General features: G+C 39.9%; 1 protein-coding gene across 12 annotated transcripts in view; it reads right to left on the bottom strand.

Annotated features, from left to right (window-relative positions):
- The window catches only part of COBL (cordon-bleu WH2 repeat protein), a 310,332-nt gene that overhangs the window by 146,077 nt on the left and 143,628 nt on the right, over positions 1–20,627 (bottom strand). For 4 of the 12 annotated variants that reach the window (XM_063609524.1, XM_055293126.2, XM_063609525.1 and 1 more), the window contains exon 6: positions 17,902–17,976. The exons of the other annotated variants lie outside the window; for them this stretch is intronic. In XM_063609524.1, coding sequence (XP_063465594.1) covers positions 17,902–17,976 — 75 coding nt within the window. The remainder of the gene's footprint in view (positions 1–17,901; positions 17,977–20,627) is intronic. 12 annotated transcript variants of the gene reach the window in all.

Raw genomic sequence — 20,627 nt, 5'->3', positions numbered from 1 at the left:
ATAACCTCTGGAAGAAGGGGCAGAGATGGTTTTGGACACAGCCAAACCAATTATCAATAGATGGCTGCAAAGACAGGGTCAGAAGCCACTCTGCCTGGGTCATAAAATATGCAATATTTAGGACAATAAAGAGTTTTACTTGGTAATAGAAAGACTGTACAGTTCCAGCCAGGAGGAGTGGCTCACGCCTTTAATCCCAGCACTTTGGGAGGCTGAGGCGTGTGAATGAGGTCAGGGATTTGAGACCAGCCTGGCCAACATGGTGAAACCCCGTCTCTACTAAAAATACAAAAAAATTAGCTGGGCGTGGTGGCACACACCTGTAATCCCAGCTACTCAGGAGGCTGAGGCAGGAGAATCACTTGAACCTGGGAGGTGGAGGTTGCAGTGAGCTGAGATCATGCCACTGCACTCCAGCCTAGGTGACACAGCAAGACTCCGTCTCAAAAAAAAAAAAAAAAAAAAAAGACTGCACAGTTCCTATATACCCTTGGTTTCATTTCTACAGATTTCAACTCCCCTAACCATAAATGAAGGAACACTCGGAAGCTCTACACCTATGGGGTAGTGTGTGTTAAACAGAGTGGTATCCAAGTCAGTAAACCTAAACAGAGAAACATTATCTGCTCAGGACTATTTAAGCCCTACTGTGTGAATTGCTTAGAACCGACCTGAAGCATCTACTATAGGTCCCATTGTGATGGTTCTTATGGAAGGGAGCCTGCATCGTCAGTAATGAAAATATCAATATTCACTTCTGCCAATCTCCACGCAACCAAGCAAAACACAGAGAGATCAAGGAAATTCAAATGCAACTGGGAATCATAGTTTCTCTGTAAACCGCCGTATTTTCAAAGAAATAAGCTTCATAAACACCCGTATTTATAATTTGCTTAGTTTTTGCTATAAAGCTAGAAAATCATCCAGACGACATAGAACAGAAATTCACTGTGCTAAAAGAAAACAAATATCAAAGACAATCCACTTAGGATATATCACTAAACGTCGATTTTTGTAGTTTAACCAAAATACTCTGCACACACAGACACACACACACACAAAATTTACAAGCCAAGAAGGCAAATTAATTCCTTTCTTACCCTTTTATTTTTCTTGTTGTTGTTTTTTTCCCTTTTTTATCTGCCCAGGATGTCCAGACAGTAGTTATTCTTGCCCAAGTTTATCAAATTATCTCAGTATGAAGCTCAGGGCCAATACTTCCGAAATGTCCCTTTCTGAAAGCTCACCTGAGTGTCTCCTCTGAAGGAGACATCAGGTTCCCCAGGAATCACCCAGCAGGAAGCATCACCCAGAATTATTCAGCTTTATTGGAGGCTGTCGTTCGAAGGAGCTACGCTCACCATATAATTACAGATCCAGAATACTGGGACGGCAAACATTCTCAGCCAAGCAAATAAAAGAATTATCTGATCCTTCTCACCCCAGATGCAGGGTCAAATATTGAGAAAAAGCTAGTCATTTGTTCAGTCTATTTTTAAACACACATTTCCAATGTACAGTAAAAAAACAAAAACCACCCTTACACACACACACACACACACACACAAAATGAACTGTAGTTAAGGTGCACTTTCAAATCACTAAATGGAACTGCTGAAGAATGGGAACTTTCATTTCTTTCTTTTTTTTTTTTTTTTCTTGAGACGGAGTCTTGCTCTGTCACCCAGGCTGGAGTGCAGTGGCGCAATCTCGGCTCACTGCAAGCTCCGCCTCCCGGGTTCACGCCATTCTCCTGCCTCAGCCTCTCCAAGTAGCTGGGACTACAGGTGCCCGCCACCATGCCCGGCTAATTTTTTGTATTTTTAGTAGAGACGGGGTTTCACCATGGTCTCGATCTCCTGACCTCGTGATCCACCCGCCTCGGCCCCCCAAAGTGCTGGGATTACAAGCGTGAGCCACCACGCCCGGCCGGGAACTTTCATTTCTTAACCCTTCTCCCTCCTCTCCCCCTTAGACTATTCTGTACTTAAAATAGAAACACAGGTGCCCCTAAGCTGGATTCCCCTCTCAGAGAGGGAGCCACACAGCAGCATTGGCAGCTTAGCTGAGGCTTTGCCGTCTCTGTACAGATCTTCCTTCGCCCTTCTCACAAGGAGAACCGAGCCCTCTGACTCTACCTCCTTGCCAGGGCCTCAGGCTTGGTTCTCCTATTGCCTCATCTGCCCCGATACCTCAAATCAGAGTTTTAACAAGGCCCGGGCTGGCCAGACACGGTGGCTCACGCCTGTAATCCTAGCACTTTGAAAGGCCGAGACAGGCGGATCACTTAAGATCGGGAGTTCAAAACCAGCCTGGCCAACATGGTGAAACCCCGTCTCTACTGAAAATACAAAAAAATTAGCCGGGCGTGGTGATGTGGGCCTGTAATCCCAGCTACCTGGGAGGCTGAGGCAGGAGAATTGCTCGAACCCAGGAGGCAGAGGTTGCAGTGAGCCAAGATCACGCCACTGCACTCCAGCCTGGGCAACACAGCAAGACTCCGCCTCAAAAAAAATAAACAAGGCCCCTGGCAATGCCAGAGCATTTGGAGTTTGCGTAGCACCGGCAAGGGGTTCCTTGGTGTCTTCTGAGGGCAGGAGGTTGGCCTGGCTCCTCTGTGTGTCCCCAGTGCCCCCTGGTCTCCTGATGGGACAGACTCAAAGTGTGTCCAGGGCAAGTGGTTGGGGAGGCAAGTGTCTATGTGGGGAGGGATTTTAGTGGAGGCACTCTGCTCTCTTCTCTCTTTTCTTTTCTCCTTCTTTCTTTCCTTATTTTTTCCCCTCAACATTCATTGTTCTTATTCTCTAAGTCAAAATTCAGACTTTGGAAAATAAATAATCACTTCAGGAAGTCTATTTATTATACAGTATGGTGACTATAATTAATAAGAATGTATTATATACTTAAAAATTACTAAAACAGTAGACTTTAAATGTTATCACCACAAAAATATAAGTATGTGAGGTCGTGGATACGGTAATCAGCTTGATTTAGCTGTTGCACAATGCACTGATATCTAATTTTTGTCAATTGAAATAAACAAAATACAATCATCACACACATTGTTAAAACATACAAAATATGCTCTGCGTTGTTTATGGACAGATACTCTTTCACTATATTTCTTAAAATATAAAACTTTTAAAAGGGTTGCTGCCCCTGGGGAAGGAAGAAGAGAGCCAGTTCTGTTGTGTTAGAGAGGCAGTGTCATCTGTGTCTGCTGTGTTTCTTAGTCGTTAACAAAAAGATAATGCAGCAAATGTAGCTAAACACACATTAACATTTGTTAATGGTGGATGATTGGTATGGGACTGTTTATTTATTATTCTATTTATTTTACTATTTCTATTTATTTTACTATTTCTGTTTATTCTATTTATTTTACTCTGCAGTCTACTATGAATTAGTACTATGCAAAATTTCAAAAAGGAGAAGAGACCCTCAAGGTGCAGTTTATGTTGAAAGAATGGAGAAGAATGGACCCAAACCTACAGGATGGCGGAAGGGCAGGGTGGGGGAGGAGATACAGCCCAGCAGCCTCGTCACTCACACGCGTCCACAGCCTGTAACCATTGCTCAACAGGAAGAAAAGGGAAGGACTATAGGTCCGCCTGGGACATATTTAAGATGCAGAAATCAAGAAAATGTGACCAGCACCTAGCATTCTTACGAGGAAGAGGAAGAGGAAGCAAAGGTGGCGCTAGCTGAGGAGACAATCAGGGAGCAGTGGGGATTTAAGAAGATCCCAGTCTCCAGGGTAGAGGACGCATCCCTAGGGGCCCAGACCCTGGGGCAGGTGCCACTGGGAACAGAGCAGGGTGAGAGGCTGGGAAAGTGTCCGCCCCTGCCCTTTTCCAGGGAGGAGCTGGAAAAGAATGCAGGCAAAAGTCGGGGAGGAAACACTCATTCCTAATGAAATGAAATCCGTAACATCAGATAAAAACAGGAGATGAGCGCGATGCTGGGACAAGCACACTGGCCTGTGCGCCCCCTGCCGTTTCAAGCCAGGGGTGTCCATAGGGTGGGGGACAGGGAAAGTGAGGCACGGGGTGGGAGACAGGGAAGGCGTGGGGCACAGGGAAGGCACAGCGCCGGGGACAGGGAAGGCGCAGCGCGGGGATGCAGGGGCTGTGTGGACAGGGAGGCGAGCTGAGAAACAGCGGCCCCAAGGGCAGACCTTGCGGACTGCCAGTGTGCGGGACGCCCTGTCTATAGTCCACTTCCTTTTTTTAAGAACCTGGATCAAGACACAAGAAGAGGTGGCCAGGAGCTTGGAGGAGGGCAGCGGGGGCGGCGTTGCCGGCTCTCTGCAGCCCACGTGGCGGCCGCGCGCACCTGGCGGCCGCGCTCTGGATGCCCCATGAAACCGCAGGGTGCAAAGCAGGGAGGTGGGGAAGAGGCTTTGGAGACCACAGGTGCTGGGAAGTGGAGCCGCCAGGAGGCGTGAGCCAGGTGACAAGGGCAGGCTGTGCGAAGTGGTGAGATTCTGGATGTATCCTGAAGGCGGCAGACGCTATGAGGGTTGCAGGTGGAGTGGGAGAGCAAAGGCGGAAAAGAGGACCCCAAGGTTCTGGCCCGAGGCACTGTGATGGTGGAGATGTCATCTCCTAGACAGGAAAGGATACCGAGGGGTAGAGAGCTCTGCTTCTCACCTTCTCTGGTCTCTGAAGCAACTTAAATCCATGTGCAGGCAAGTGAGATTCTAGTTTTATACTTGTCTGACAAAAAGCAGGGGAAGGCCAGATAGGAAAACATAGACAGTGGAAATAATACTCATGTTTTAGGGGAACATAAGGAAAACCAGTATTTGAAAGGGACATTTTCTACCTCAGTATCCTTACAAACATCACATTTTCAGCCAAGTGGTGAAAAATCTATTTATTTTTTTCCCTCCGAGAACTGGTACTGGCATTAGGCCCTGTTTATCAACTCTTCAGGATCTATGTGTAAACTACTCCCATTGTAAGAATCGAAGGCTCTGGGAAAAAAAATTCATCAAAGCTTTAAAACCAAAACCCTCCTCTGATAGTTTCCGGGTTTGCATTAGAGATCATATGATAAGAATATTTTTAAAACTATTTTTTGTTGTTGTTTTGAGACAGAGTTTCACTCTTGTTGCCCAGGCTGGAATGCAATGGCACGATCTCAGCTCACTACAACCTCCACCTCCCGAGTTCAAGTGATTCTCCTGCCTCAGCCTCCTGAGTAGCTGGGACTACAGACACCCGCCACCACGTCCAGCTAATTTTGTATTTTTAGTAGAGGTGGGGTTTTGCCATATTGGTCAGGCTGGTCTCAAACTCCTGACCTCAGGTGATCCACCCACCTCAGCCTCGCAAAGTGCTGGGATTACAGGCACGAGCCACCATGTCTGGCCTATTTTTAATGGTCAAATAGGTATGGAAAGAACCTTATAATGATTTTTCTAGATTACACATTAAGGTCTATTTACTTTCCAATAGTTTATAGGAGTTTTATATACACAAGGCTCTGAATCAGGAGTTGAGTGGCCATAATAATGTACTGTTATTTGTTGTTGATGACACAGTCATCGAGGAAAACAATGCAGTAATGCCATAAAGTTGTCATATCCTTTGATTCACGAATACATTTGCAGGTCTCTTTCATAAACAAAACCTCCCAAATGAAAAAAGGCTTTTGGGATAAAGTGACTTTCACATTATTTATACCAGAATAAAAGAAGCAATGAGCAACGGGGCCGAGCCAACCTTCATTGAGTGCTAGCTGTGAGCTCCTTCCTGTGCTTGGCACTCATTTAATCCTCATAAGAATGTTAGGTGCTGGCGATTATGAGCTCACGGTACACACGGGAAGACAAGGCTCTAAGAGGTCACAGAACTGTATGTGAATAAGTCAGAATCCAAATTCAAGCAAACAAAAACAAAAGCCACGCTTTTCCCTTCACACAGAAGATCATACAGCCTTTAAAAGAACTATGCAGATACTGTGAAAGGCTCAGGAGAACAAGCAACAAGAAACTCTGTTAGACTTGTAGGCACTGGACATGATTCTCCTACTCTACTCTTAAAACCTGCCATATGCAATTTATTTTATTTTGAATATAAAGCTTTTTTTTTTTTTTGAGATGGAGTCTCGCTCTGTTGCCCAGGCTGGAGTGCAGTGGCGCGATCTAGGCTCACTGCAACCTCTGCCTTATAAAGCATTTTCTAAAGGTACAAGCTAAATTTTAAAAATATCTCTACACAACTGATGTATAACAAAAATTAGTTCTACCTCATAAACACGTGGCTCAGCCCTCGGAACACATTTTCCTGTTCTCAACTGGTGAACACTCCAAAAACAGAACAGATTTGAGCTTTTCCAGGCCCAGAAAAGCTCGCGTGGGGATTTGCTGTGCGTGTGACAACACTGCCACCCTGTGGCAGCACAGCTCCACACATGCTTTGGGCCGCATTTGCAAGTTCTCTGTAATCCCCCTGGAGACCCGGATCAGCAGGGTGGAAATGCAGGCTCTCTGTAAGCATAGGACTCAGGGCAGCTGAAATTATGGAGTTTCCTTTAAAATGCAGCTTTTGATAACTTTTTCTGAAAATTTTATTTTACTGGTGGGCTTCCCTGTAAATGCCTGCCTCCAATACTGCAGAGGCTTCCATCAGAACCAACGCCACTCAACACGAATTCTGGAAAGTTTTTTAGGGCTTTTGCTATGGGAATCACTTCAAACGCAGGCTCCTTCCATCTGTGAAACACTATAATGACACACTATTTCTGTCACTGCCTGAACAGGGCAAATGGACAAAATGTCTCCAGACAGGTTTATTTTGTTGTTTGCTTGTTTGTTTTATAAGGCAGTGATTTTGAACTCTTTTACCAGAAGAACTTTAACTTTATGGTATCAAGAAATGCAGAGATATCTGATGAAGCATGTACCTTTAGATTGGTCAAATTTATAGAATTTGGATTTTTAAAAAAACCAAGAAACCAAGAAGCAGGGCCCATAAAAGGACAGTTACTTTCAAAAGTTCATTCTTCAGAGAAAGGCCTGCTATGACTGGTCTGTTATCCTGGTGAATAACAGAACCAGGATTAGAACCCACGTCACTTTACTCCTATATCAGAACATTTGCACTTTATCAGACTGATATAATAATTTCCTTTGCATTTTTGTGTGCTGAATTGCAAATTAACTCAGGTACCTTGTCTCATCCATTAGCACAGTTTATCACTGCTGTTTGTGTGACTTAGGAAACAGAGACCCGAGAGCTAACTCACACCTTATCATTAATCGGCATCCACGACCGGCTATGTGACCTCCGCGTGTCTTGGAGTCCAGATGTGTGGGATAACGTTAACTGCAGTGTAATCTGTTCCATGCTTTCACAGTGACACAGGATGAGTTTGAGGAAAATCAATACTGACCATGCCCCCACTAAACCAGAGTCCCCCGCAGGTGTCTAGTGCAGCCCAGTTTACAGCCTGAGGCACACTTTCTTTCACAGATACAGAAAGGAGTGTTTTCTGGAAAATGTAAAATTCCAGGAAAACTACTTAAAGTTAGTTGAAAGATGAGAATATTTGCTGTGATTCAAGCGCCCTTTGATTAAGACAGTGAAGATATATCTTGGAATAGAGTAAACTTCAGTTTCTAAGAAATTCACTAACTTTTCCAGAGAAGATCAAATTTCTTTGACCATCTACATTTGGATATTTTTTAATGCAAATCTATTCTCATAGAGTCTTCAAGTTATAGACATAATAAACCACTTACATTTTCTCAAGAAAAAATAATACATAATAGTATCTGCAAACTTTCTGGAGGGCTCCAGCCAGGTTTACTCACCATTTCAGAACATTTCCTATGAGTGTCAGATGAGCTATATAATTTCTAATCGCTACAATGAACCTACAAAGTGGATACTGTTTAACGGATGAGGAAAGTGAAGATAGGTTCTGCATGCTGGGCCAGAATTGAAAGCTTGGCTTTAGCACCCCAATGATGTAGGCTTACCCTCAGCCTCCACCAGGCTAAGCCTCTGTGCTCATCAGGGATTCACTATTACTTGAAGCTGAAGCAGTTACCGTGTTTGCACAAAGAAATAGAAACAGCCAGCAGGGGGAGCACCAATAAAGCCAATACTCAATGCAATGTTTCTTGTAAAGCAAGATGTGCTAAGCTAAGCGCTAAGCTAAGGAAGGAAGGAATTCACAAGGAGATGGATCAGTGTTACATTTTATCACCGGATATACACAAAAGGAGTGCCTCTCACAGCCCAGACAGTGAACTAAGGGAAGGAAGAGCTGCAAAATCCCTTAAAATAGAGGACATTCAAAGCAGCGAAAGGATGATGTGACTCATGCCTCCCCCCTTTGATCCCCTCTTCTGGTAAGATTAAGCAAGCACTGGCAACAAAATGTGCAGACTAGCATCAATGGCTTGGAAGAAATATGTAAAAACAACGGCAGAGTGCTCTTAAGAAATATTACGTCACTAACATCCTTAATTGAAGACAGCATCATAGCCAACATAAATAAGTAGATATCAATAAATCTGATCAACCAATTCACCTCTGGCATTTGGACATTTTCTGTGTCTATATAAGGAAGATCAAATAAGCCCACACAACTAAGCACAGCGCCTAGAACAGAAAGGACTGAAGCAGGAGGCATGGTCGTCACTGGGAGCCATTATTATTTTAAGTGCTGTACTATCCTAGGGCTTGAAACCCAGTATATTCTTATTTATGAGTTAATATTAATCTATCATATTGAAGCCTTATTATTTTGATTCATAGGAAAAGTCACCCTTGATTTTTAAAAGTGGAAAAAATATATCCAAGAAAACATCTCATATCAATAATATAATGAACTTCCTTCTTTCACAGATTCCTAGTATTCAATCATGTAGATATACCACATCTTCATGCACCATAGCTTCATCTACCAATCCCCTCCTGATGGGCATGAACATTGCTTTCATCTCCTGTTGTTACAAATAATGCCACAATAAACAGCCTTACACATGAGTCACTTTAGATTTTGCCAGTGACTCTTCAGGGTAGATTTCTAAAAGTAGGATTTCTGTGTCAAAAACTAAATGTACGTGTAATTTGGCTAGCTACTGCCAAATTCACCACCATAAAGCTAGCACTTTGCATTTTGCTCAGCAATGCATTAAGGGCCCCACAGTTTAATGAAAAAGGTGTAGTAACAAACTTTTAGGCTTTTGCCAATCCCCTAGGTGATGAACAGTGTTCACTGTAGTTCATTTACATTTCTCATTATAAGTAAGAGTTTTATCTCTTTCCTTTATTTATTTTCATTTTCTCTTTTATGTCATTCAAGAGGGTTTTTTGTTTTCCCTAAAATCAAATTTATTAATATTTTCTCTGAGGTCGAATTTATCAATGTATTGAAAAGGATAAGGCCGGGCGCGGTGGCTCACGCTTGTAATCCCAGCACTTTGGGAGGCCGAGGCGGGCGGATCACGAGGTCAGGAGATCGAGACCACGGTGAAACCCCGTCTCTACTAAAAATAGAAAAAAATTAGCCGGGCGTGGTGGCGGGCGCCTGTAGTCCCAGCTACTCGGAGAGGCTGAGGCAGGAGAATGGCGTGAACCCGGGAGGCGGAGCTTGCAGTGAGCCGAGATTGCGCCACTGCACTCCAGCCTGGGCGACAGAGTGAGACTCCATCTCAAAAAAAAAAAGAAAAGGATAATAACAGAGAACATCTTAAACCTAGAGAAAGTTACCAATACCCAAAGAAGGTAATAGAATACCAAGTAGATTTAACCCAGATACTACCATAAGGCAGTTACTAATGAAACTCCCGAAAGTCAAGGATAAAGAAAGGATCCTAAAAGCAGGAAGAGAAAAGGAACAAATAATACACAATGAAACTCCAATATGTCTGGCAGCAGACTTTTCAAGGGAAAACCTTACAGGCCGGGACAGAGTGACATAACATATTTAAAGTGCTGAATGAAAAAATACTTTTACCCTAGAATAGTATATTCAGCGAAAATATCCTTCAGACATAAAGGAGAAATAAAGACTTCCCTCAAACAAAAGCTGGGGAAATTCTCAAATCTGACCTACAAGAAATGCTAAAGGGAATACTTTAATCAGAAAAAAACAGACATTAATGAGCAATAAGTAATTACTTGAAGGTACAAAACTCACAGGTAATAGTAAGAACACAGAAAAACACAGAGTATGATAACACTGTAACTATGGTGTATAAACTACTTTTATCCTAAGTAGAAAGACTAAACAATGAATCAATCAAAAATGATAACTACAGCAACTTTTAAAGACAGAGACAGTATAATAAGATATAAATAGAAACAACAAAAAGTTAAAAAGTGGGGAGATGAAGTTAAAGCATAATTTTTATTCATTTTCTTTTTGCTTATTTGTTTATGCAGCGTTACGTTCTAAAATAGTATTTGCAAGCCTCATGGTAACTTCCAACCAAATAACATACAGTGGTTACACAAAAACAAAAAGGAAGAAATTGAATCATACCACCAGAGAAAAACACCATCACTAAAGGAAGACAGGAAGGGAGGGAGAGAGGGAGGACCAGAAAACAGATAACAAAGTAACAGGATTGAGTCCTTACTTAATCAATAACATTGAATATAAATATACTAAACTCTCAAAAAACATAGACTGGCTGTATGAATGAAAAAACAAGACCCACTGATCTGTTGCCTACAAGAAACACACTTCACCTATAAAAATACACCTCAACTGAAAATAAAGGGATGGAAAAAGATATTCCATGCCAATGGAAACCAAAAAAAGATCAGGAGTAGCTATACTTAGACAAAATAGATTTCAAGACCAAAACGGTAAGAAGAGATGAAGAAAGTCATTATGTAATGATAAAGGGGTTAATTCAGCAAGAGCATATGACAATTTTAAATATACATGCACCAAACACTGAAGCATCCAGATATATGAAGCAAATATTATTAGAGCTAAAGAGAGAGATAGGACCCAATAAAATAATATCTGGAGATTTCAACACCCCAATTTCAGCACTGGACAGATCTTCCAAATGAAAAGCAACAAAGAAACATCAGACTTAATCTACAGTATAGATCAAATGGATCTAATAGATATGTACAGAATATTTCATCTAATGGCTGCAGAATACACATTCTTTTCCTCAGTACATGGATCATTCTCAAAGACAGACCAAATGTGAGGTCACAAAACAAGTCTTAAAACATTTTTAAAAACTGAAATAATATCAAGCATCTTCTCTGACCACAATGGAATAAAACTACACAACAGTAATAAGAGGAATTTTTGAAACTATACAAATAATGAGAATTAAACAATATGCTCCTGAATTACCACTGGGTCAAGGAAGAAATTAAGAAGGAAATTAAAAACCTTCTTGAAACAAGTAATAATGAAAACACAACATACCAAAACCTATGGGATACAGCAAAAGGAGTACTAAGAGGGAAGTTTATAGTCATATGTGCCTATGTCAAAAAAGAGGAAAAACTTCAAACAAACAATCTAACTATGCATCTTAAAGAACTAGAAAAGCAAGAGCAAACCAAACCCAAAATTAGTAGGAAAAAGAAATAATAATCAGAGCAGAAACAAATGAAATTAAAATGAAGGCAATAATACAAAAGATCAATGAAACAAAACATTGAGTTTTTAAAAGTTAAACAAAATTGACAAACCTTTAGCCAGATGAAGAAAAAAAGAGAAAAGAGACATTACAACTAATACCACAGAAATTCAAAGGATCATTGGTGGCTACTATGAGCAACAATATGCCAATAAATTGAAAAATCTAGAAGAAATGGACAAATTCCTAGACACATACAGTGTACCAAGGTTGAACCAGGGAGAAATCTAAAACTAAAACAAATTAATAACAAGTAACAATATTGAAGCCATAATAAAAAGTCTCTCAGTAAAGAAAAGCCTGAGGCCTGATGTCTTCACTGCTAAATTCTACCAAACATTTAAACAAGAACTAACACCAACCCTACTCAAACTATTCCAAAAAACAGGGGAGGAGGGAATACTTCCAAACTCATTCTATGAGGCCAGTATTACCCTGATACCAAAACCAGACAATGACACATCAACAAAAGAAAACTACAGGCCAATATCTCTGCTGAATATAAAATCCTCAACAAAATACTAGCAAACTGAATTCAACAATACATTAGAAAGATCATTCATTGTGGACAAGAGACATTTATCCCTGGGGATGCAAGGATAGTTCAACATACGCAAATCAATCAGTGTGATACATCACATCAACAGAATGAAGGATAAAAACCATATGATCATTTCAATCGATATTGAAAAGCATTTGGTAACATTCAACATCCCTTCATGATAAAAATTCTCAAAAAACTGGGGATAGAAGGAACATATCTTAACATAATAAAAGCCATATACAATAGACCCACAGCTAGCATCTTACTGAATGGAGAAAAACTAAAAGCCTTTCCCCTAAGATCTGGAACATTTGACAAGGATGCCCACTTTCACCACTATGTAATTCAACATAGTACTGGAAGTCCTGGCTAGACAACCAGACAAGAGAAAGATATAAAAGGCATTCAAATTGGAAAGGAAGAAGTCAAATTATCCTTGTTTGCAGATGATAGGATCTTACATTTGGAAAAACCTAAAGTTTCACAAAAAACCTATTAGAACTAATAAATTCAGCAATGTTGCTGGATACGAAATCAACCTACAAAAATCAGTAGCATTTCTATATGCCAACAGTGAACAATTTGAAAAAGAAATTAAAAAGTAATCCCATTTACAGTAGTCACAAATAATATTAAATACTTAGGAATTAACTAAAGAAGTGAAAGATCTCTATAATTTAAACTATAAAATACTGATGAAAGAAATTAAAGATACCAAAAAAATTGAAAAATATTCCATGCTTATGTACTGCTAAAATTTCCATACTACCGTAAGCATTCTACAAATTCAATGCAATGTCTATCGAAATACCAATGACATTCTTCACGGAAATAGAAAAAAAAAATCCTAAAATTTATATGGAACTATAGAAGAGCCAGAATAGTCAAAGCTATCCTAAGCAAAGATAACAAAACTGAAGGAATCACATTACCTGACTTCAAATTATACTACAGAATTATTATAACCAAAACAGCATGGGACTGGCATAAAAACAGGCACACACACCAACAGAATAGAGAACTCAGAAACAAATCCACATACTTACAGTGAAGTCATTTTCAACAAAGGTGCCAAGAACATACACTGGGGATAACAGTGTCTCTTTAATAAATAGTGCTAGGAAAACTGGATATTCATATGCAGAAGAATAAAACTAGACTCCTACCTCTTGCCATATACGAAAATCAAATCAAAATTGATTTAAGACTTAAATATAAGACCTGAAGCTATGAAACTACAACAAAAAAATTGGGGAAAATCTCCAGGATATTGGTCTGGGCAAAAATTTCTTGAGCAGTATCCCACAAGTATAGGCAACCAAAGCAAATATGAACAAGTGGGATCACAACAAGTTTAAAAGCTTCTACACAGCAAAGGAAACAACCCACAAAATGAGGAGACAACCCAGATAATCGGAGAAAACACTTGCAAACTACTCATCTGACAAGGGATTAATAACCAGAATGTACAAGGAGCTCAAACAACTCCATACGAAAAAGTCTAATAATCCTATCAAAAAATGGGCAAAAGGCCGGGCGCGGTGGCTTATGCCTGTAATCCCAGCACTTTGGGCGTGCTGGTACATGCCGGTAGTCTCAGCTACTTGAGAGGCTGAGGCAGGAGAATCGCTTGAATCCGGAAGGTGGAGGCTGCAGTGAGCCGAGATCGCACCACTGCACTCCAGCCTGGTGACAGAGCGAGACTCCGTTTCAAAAAAAAAAAAAATGGGCAAAAGATTTAAATGGACATTTCTCAAAAGAAGACATACAAATGGCAAACAGGCATATGAAAAGATGGTCAACATCACTGATCATCAGAGAAATGCAAATCAAAATTACAATGAGATATCCTTTCACCTCAGTTAAAACGGCTTATATCCGAAAGACAGGCAAAAACAAATGCTGGTGAGGATGTGGAGAAAAGGGAATGCTCATACACTGTTGGTGAGAATGTAAATTGGCATAAGTATTATGGAGAACAGTTTGGTGGTTCCTCAAAAACCTAAAATAGAGCTAGCATATGATCCAGCAATCCCACTACTGGGTACATACCCAAAAAGAAAGGAAATCAGTATATTGAAGCGATATCTGCACTCCCATGTTTGTTGCAGCACTGTTCGCAATAGCTAAGACCTAAGTGACCATCAGCAGATGAATGGATAAAGAAAATGTGGTACATATTGTAAACCAAAAATGAAATTCTAAGGCTCCCTAACCATCTGAATGGATCCCTCTTCTCAGCCAAGGGGATTCCAGAGTTAACTTAAAAATCTAGTTCAGGCCATGACAGAAGAGGGGGTTGGACGTGCCTCATTACACCCTCCAGCATTAACATCAACTCAGACCTTAAGTCTGTTAGGAAACATTTACAATGTATTCTCTCTGAAGCCTGCTACCTGGAGGCTTCATCTGCATAAAACCTTGGTCTCCACAACCCCTTATTTTAATCCAGACATTCCTTTCTACTGATAATAATGCTTTCAACAGATTGCCAATCAGAATATTTTTAAATCTACCTATGACCTGGAAGTCCCCCAACACCCTGGTTCGAGTTGTTCTGCCCTTCAAGATTGAACCAATGTGAATCTTGTGTGTACTGATTGATGTATTATGTCCCCCCAAAATGTATAAAAGCAAGCTGTACCCCAACCCCCTCAGGCACATGTCGTCAGGACCTCCTGAGGCTGTGTCATGAGTGCATCCTTAACCTTAGCAAAATAAACTTTCTAAATTGACTGAGACTTGTTTCAGTTACTTTTGGGTTTACAATATACACAATGGAGTGCTAGTCAACTACGAAAAAGAATGAGATCTTGTCATTTGCAACAACAGGAGTGGAACTAGAGATCATCTTGTTAAGTGAAATAAGGCAGACACAGAAAGACAAATACCACATGTTCTCACTTACTTGTGAGACCTGAAAGTCAAAGTGACTGAACTCATGGACAGACAGTAGAAGGATGGCATAGGTAGTGGGGAACTCACTGGGGGGGTGGGGATGGTTAATGGGTACAAAAATGTATATAAGAATGAATAAGGCCTACTATTTAATAGCACGACAGGGTGTCTATAGTCAATAATTACTTACTTGTACATTTTTAAATAACTGAGAGTGTAATTGAATTGTTTGTAACACAAAATATAAATGCTTGAGGGGATGGATACTCCATTGTCCATGATGTGATTATTTCACATGGCACGGAGGCATCAAAGTATCCCATGTACCCCATAAATATATATACCTACTCTATACCCACAATTAAAAATGGATTAAAAAAACAAATTTATCAATGTTTTCCATTATCACATTTGGATTTTTAGTCATAATTAGAAAAACATTACCTACTCTCATTGTATAGATGAATTCACTTACATCTTCTGCTAGTATTTATATGGTTTCCATTTGCACACTTAGATTTCTGATTCATTCGATTTTTTTTCCTACTGTATACAATGAAAACATGTACAATTTTCTTTTTTCCTTACGGCTATTCGATGATCACAACTCTACTTATCAGTTTATTTCCCCCCACGAATTTGATGTGTTGACCCTATTGTATACCATGCTTCGATATACAATTGGCTCTACATGTTCTATTCTGCTTCATTGAGCTAGTGTAATTGTAATTATAATTACTGTAATTATAAAGGTGCTAAAACCTATTTTTAAAACTGGTAAGGCTTACCCATCCCTCATGCTTTTCGGGGGGTTTTCCTTATTCTTGCTTATTTTTCCAAGAAAACTTTATAATTAACTTAGCTCTGAAACAAAACCTGACACTGTGATATATATATATATATATATATATATATATATATATATCACATACATATATATATCACACATATAATATAATGAAATATTATTTAGCCTTAAAAAAGAAAACAATCCTGTCATTTGTGTCAACGTGGATGAAACTGGAGGACATTATGTTAAGTGAAATTATCCAGACATAGAAAGAAAAATATTCCATGCTTCCATATGTGGAATCTAAAAAGTTGATCTCACAGAAGTAGAGAGAAGCTGGAGAGCGGAGAAGAAGGACGGGGAGAGGTTGGTCAACAGGTACAATGTTACAGTTAGACAAGAGGAATACTCTCTGGTGTTCTATCATACAGTTGTGTGACTACAGTTAATAATAATGTATTACACATTTCAAAACAGCTAGAAGAAAGGGTTCTGAATGTTCTTACCACAAGGAAATAATTAATGTTTGAGGTAATGGATTTGCTACTTATCCTGATGATGACTACACAATGTGAACACGTATCAAAACCATCATACTTTACCCCATAAATATGTACAATGATTATGAATCAAAAATAAAATCAAATTTAAGAAAACTTTTTAAAGAGCCATTGCCACACTCTCTTTCCTCTAAAAGAGTGCCTATGAGCAAAAGAGCATTAAGTATAATTGTCATTTGATGAGTCTTAATAAGGCATTTTTTTCTTATACCTGCCAGAAGTCAATATCCAGTGTGAATGAATAACAAATCACTTTGCAAGTCAGATGGCTTCCAAATTTTAGCTATTGACAAATTTGAAAGATAATCTAATTAGGTATCATTCAAGGATCATTCAAGATAATTTTTGAGGACAGGTCTCTATGTGGTTTTTGGCATGTTAGATCCTGAGAACTTCAGGAATTAAAAGGCACTGCTATAAGAGAACTTTTCATCCTTATATACTATCTATGTAAAGTGTTTCCTGGGGGCTTACTTCAATAAAAATGAAGAGTCACATAATTAATGTTGAACCTTTGCTTATCAGAAAATCATGTTCAAACACAATGGATACATGAAATTTTTTTAATTGTCTTTCATCTTATTACTGTCTTTTCAAGAAAAATTTACTTTCCATGTTTAACAATTATATGTCAATAGTTGTAATATATTTATACTGTTTTATTTTGTAATTTTTATGAGGACTCATCCCAGAAAAATATTTTTCTATTTACAGTTTCATGATCACATCAAATAAAAAATATAACTTAGATATTTTAATTTTATAACATATTTTACTTAAAGTCCTTATTAAAGACTTTCAAGCATAACATATGAATTGAATAGAATAAAATTTTACATGGGGACCGACCTGGAAATGTGAAATCAAGAAAATATAAACTTTCTTACTGATACAGAAGAGTCTTTCCATGTAATTTTTAATAGGTGATAGTAAACATCCAACTTCTACTAGATACATTTAAAACGTCAATATTTATAAGATGTCATGAATTACATTCTCTTGAGTATTTAAAACTATGAAGAAAGTTTATGGATGCCAACTGTGCAATGTGAGGGCAAAGGTAATTTTCAGAAATCCGTTCAAAGGCTCCGTGAACAGAGCGTAGGCTCAAAGTTTAGCAGCTGAGAGATATCGGGTTGGAAAACAGGACTGAGTAGCTCCAAAACCACCAGGCTACTCCTTATGATGCATGATGGTAGTTTCGGGAAGCATGAATTCAATTACCCTAATGAAGGCTTCTCCTGATTATGCTGACTGGCAAATAGAAAAGTAGAAACTAAAATATTCCACGTATTCCAAAAGTAGCATGGGCAACTAAAAAAGAATCAATAGGCAGCTTTTGACTCTATCTAGACTACAAAAAACAAACCACCAAACTAAACCAGTCTGTGATTTCACTATCTGGAAGGTCGTGCAAAGCAAGAAGTTCCAAGCAATTAGCGGAAGCACCTGCTGGGGCATTAGTACTCACGTTCAAACCCCTTCCTGGGGCAGCCCTGGAGGTGTCCTCATCGCTGTCTGCACCTGACAGCACGAGCTGCTCAGCCTGGAACACAAGCACCAGGCCACGTCATCTCCAGGTGAAAGTTCAGACAGAAAACATAGTCCTTAGCGATCATTAAGGCAAAAATGCCAGTGTGGCCACAGGCAGTAAACCCTTCACTTAATAGGTGTAATCTTTGCCACTTCTGCCAGTTTATTAACAGACCTGAACCTAAGTGCTCCCTGATTTGGAAATCACAATTTTGAAATCCACACTCATAGGAATGAGTTTTCTTTCTTTCCTTTTTTTTTTTTTTTTTTTTTTTTTTTTTGACAGTGTCTCACTGTGTCACCCAGGCTGGAATGCAGTGGCATGATCTCAGTTCACTGCAACCTCCATCTCCCAGGTTTGAGTGATTCTCCTGCCTCAGCCTCCCACGTAGCTGGGATTACAAGCGTGTATCACCACACCCAGCTAATTTTTGTATTTTTAGTAGAGACAGGGTTTCACCATGTTGGCCAGGCTAGTCTCAAACTCCTGACCTCGGGTGATCTGCCCACCCTGGCCTCCGAAAATGCTGGGATTACAGGCGTGAGCCACCTCACCCAGCAAAAATACGCAATTTTAAAACAGTAGTGGGCCTGAAGTGATGGAGTTAGGTCAGCAAGCAAATTAATTAGGTTTTGAGGACTTCAAAGTTTTTTGTTTTTTGGTTTTTTTGAGCAGAGTCTCACTCTGTTGCCCAGGTTGGAGTGCAGTGGTGCTATCTTGGCTCACTGCAACCTCCACCTCCCAGGTTCAAGCAATTCTCCTGCCTCAGCCTCCCAAGTAGCTGGGACTACAGGCGCACGCCACCATGCCAGGATAATTTTTTTGTATTTTAGTAGAGGCAGGGTTTCACCTTGTTGCCCAGGCTGTTTCAAACCCCTGAGCTCAGGCAATCTGCCCACCTCGGCCTCCCAAAGTGCTAGGATTACAGGTGTGGGCCACCGCTCCTGGCCCGAGGACTTCAAAGTTTTAATCACTGCCCAGCTAATTCATTGGGTGTAGACAGAAAAATTTCAGCAAATATCTCACTCCATATGATCCAGAAAAGAAAAATGGTAATATTTCTTTCTATTGCACCAAAATCATCTGGTGCAACTGGAAAATTCAATTTCTAGACCCCAACCTGGCCTCCCAAATGAGAATATTTGGGTACATGACCCAAGAATCCAATGTTTAAATTAGGTCTCAAGGTGAGTCTTAGGTACTTTTGAGAACTGCTGTGTTAGGAGAATAAATAATGTCAAGATCATATAAAACTATAATGCTTTTAAAACTTTAAAACACAAAAGGTATTTGCTATCATTTATTTTAGCCAGTATCATATCCCTTTAAGTATATTTCCTATTGATATTTTATACACACATTCACACACATACAACACATACACATATACACACATACCTATAATTTTTCCTTCAAGTTGATATAGTAAAGAGTCACCTTAAGTTTTAAATGCCTCAATAATTCTCCATTCTTAGCATCTGTTCACTAAGACCTCTGCAGACTGTCTGACATCACAGGATTTTACAAATTATTTTAAAAAATTATTTGTTTCCAATCCTTTTTCTTGATAAAGAAACTGATACCACACTATACAATGTAAACCAGTGATTAACAGCAAGGACTTTGGAAAGACAGGCTTGGGTTTGAATTCTGGTGTTTATGAATTCTGGCATTTACCCGCACTATGCTCGGCTTGGAGTTGCTCAGCCTAAGTTTCTTCCCTGTAAAATGGAGCTGATAATGCCTCCCTCACCAGGTTTCTAGACAAACTAAATGAGGTTGCATTTAGCACAGTACTTCAAACAATAAAAATCAAGAGAAACAAGAAGCTAAAATTTAACACAAAACAGTAACAAATTATCCAATAAAGATAAGACTGAAGAAGGGATGTCTAGAGCAAAATACAGTAAAATAAATGAGAAGGAAAGTGATAAATGAAAGATAAGGTATAGAGAAATGAAAAATATTTCTAGCAAGTTCAGGACAGCAAGAAAGAAAACAGGCTTTGTATCTGAGGAATACGAGCCCCTTTAATGATCAGAATCAGAGAGGCAGTGAAATGCACAGCAGTCATGTCTCACTCCACCCTTGAACCAAATGGTGACTTCTTGAGGCCACCTGCTATGTGGGCTCCAGTCTAACTGACGCCTTGGAGCCATAAAATGCCACATACTGGACACCATAATTCCTATCCTATAGCTCAACAAGGGATAGCCAATCACTAACGAATGTCATCTCTGTAAAACAGTGACAATTCCTGTGGAACAACTTTGTATCAGCCCACTCCTTGTCCCCCTTTGCCTTTAAAAACCTTCTTATAACCAGGGCTGAATCTCTCCAAGACAACCTGAAAGTGTGTCCCAGACAGTCAGGCTCACCTTTTGCCCAATAAACTCTCTATATTAATCTTGCCTCAGTTTCTTTTTTTAGGCAGACATATCTGGTCTAAGTCGGCAGGATTCAGAGTGATCCTCACACCAGCACCCAGCGTTTTCTCTCAGACCCAGCTCTTGGTACCAGCAACATATTGGGTCCCCAGCTCCAGAGGATCCCCGGGTGTAAAGGGTGAGACCTCCTGAATCCGGACCGCCCTATGATTTTCACCTGGGCTGCCCTTTCCACTGCTTTCTTTCTGGAATGGAGGCTCTATCTTTGCCTTGCAG

The sequence above is a fragment of the Symphalangus syndactylus genome, chromosome 9, assembly GCF_028878055.3.
Source record: "Symphalangus syndactylus isolate Jambi chromosome 9, NHGRI_mSymSyn1-v2.1_pri, whole genome shotgun sequence".
In the NCBI taxonomy this organism is placed as follows: domain Eukaryota; kingdom Metazoa; phylum Chordata; class Mammalia; order Primates; family Hylobatidae; genus Symphalangus; species Symphalangus syndactylus.
The sequence above is the reverse complement of the archived record's forward strand: the minus strand, read 5'-3'. Positions and strand labels throughout refer to the sequence as shown.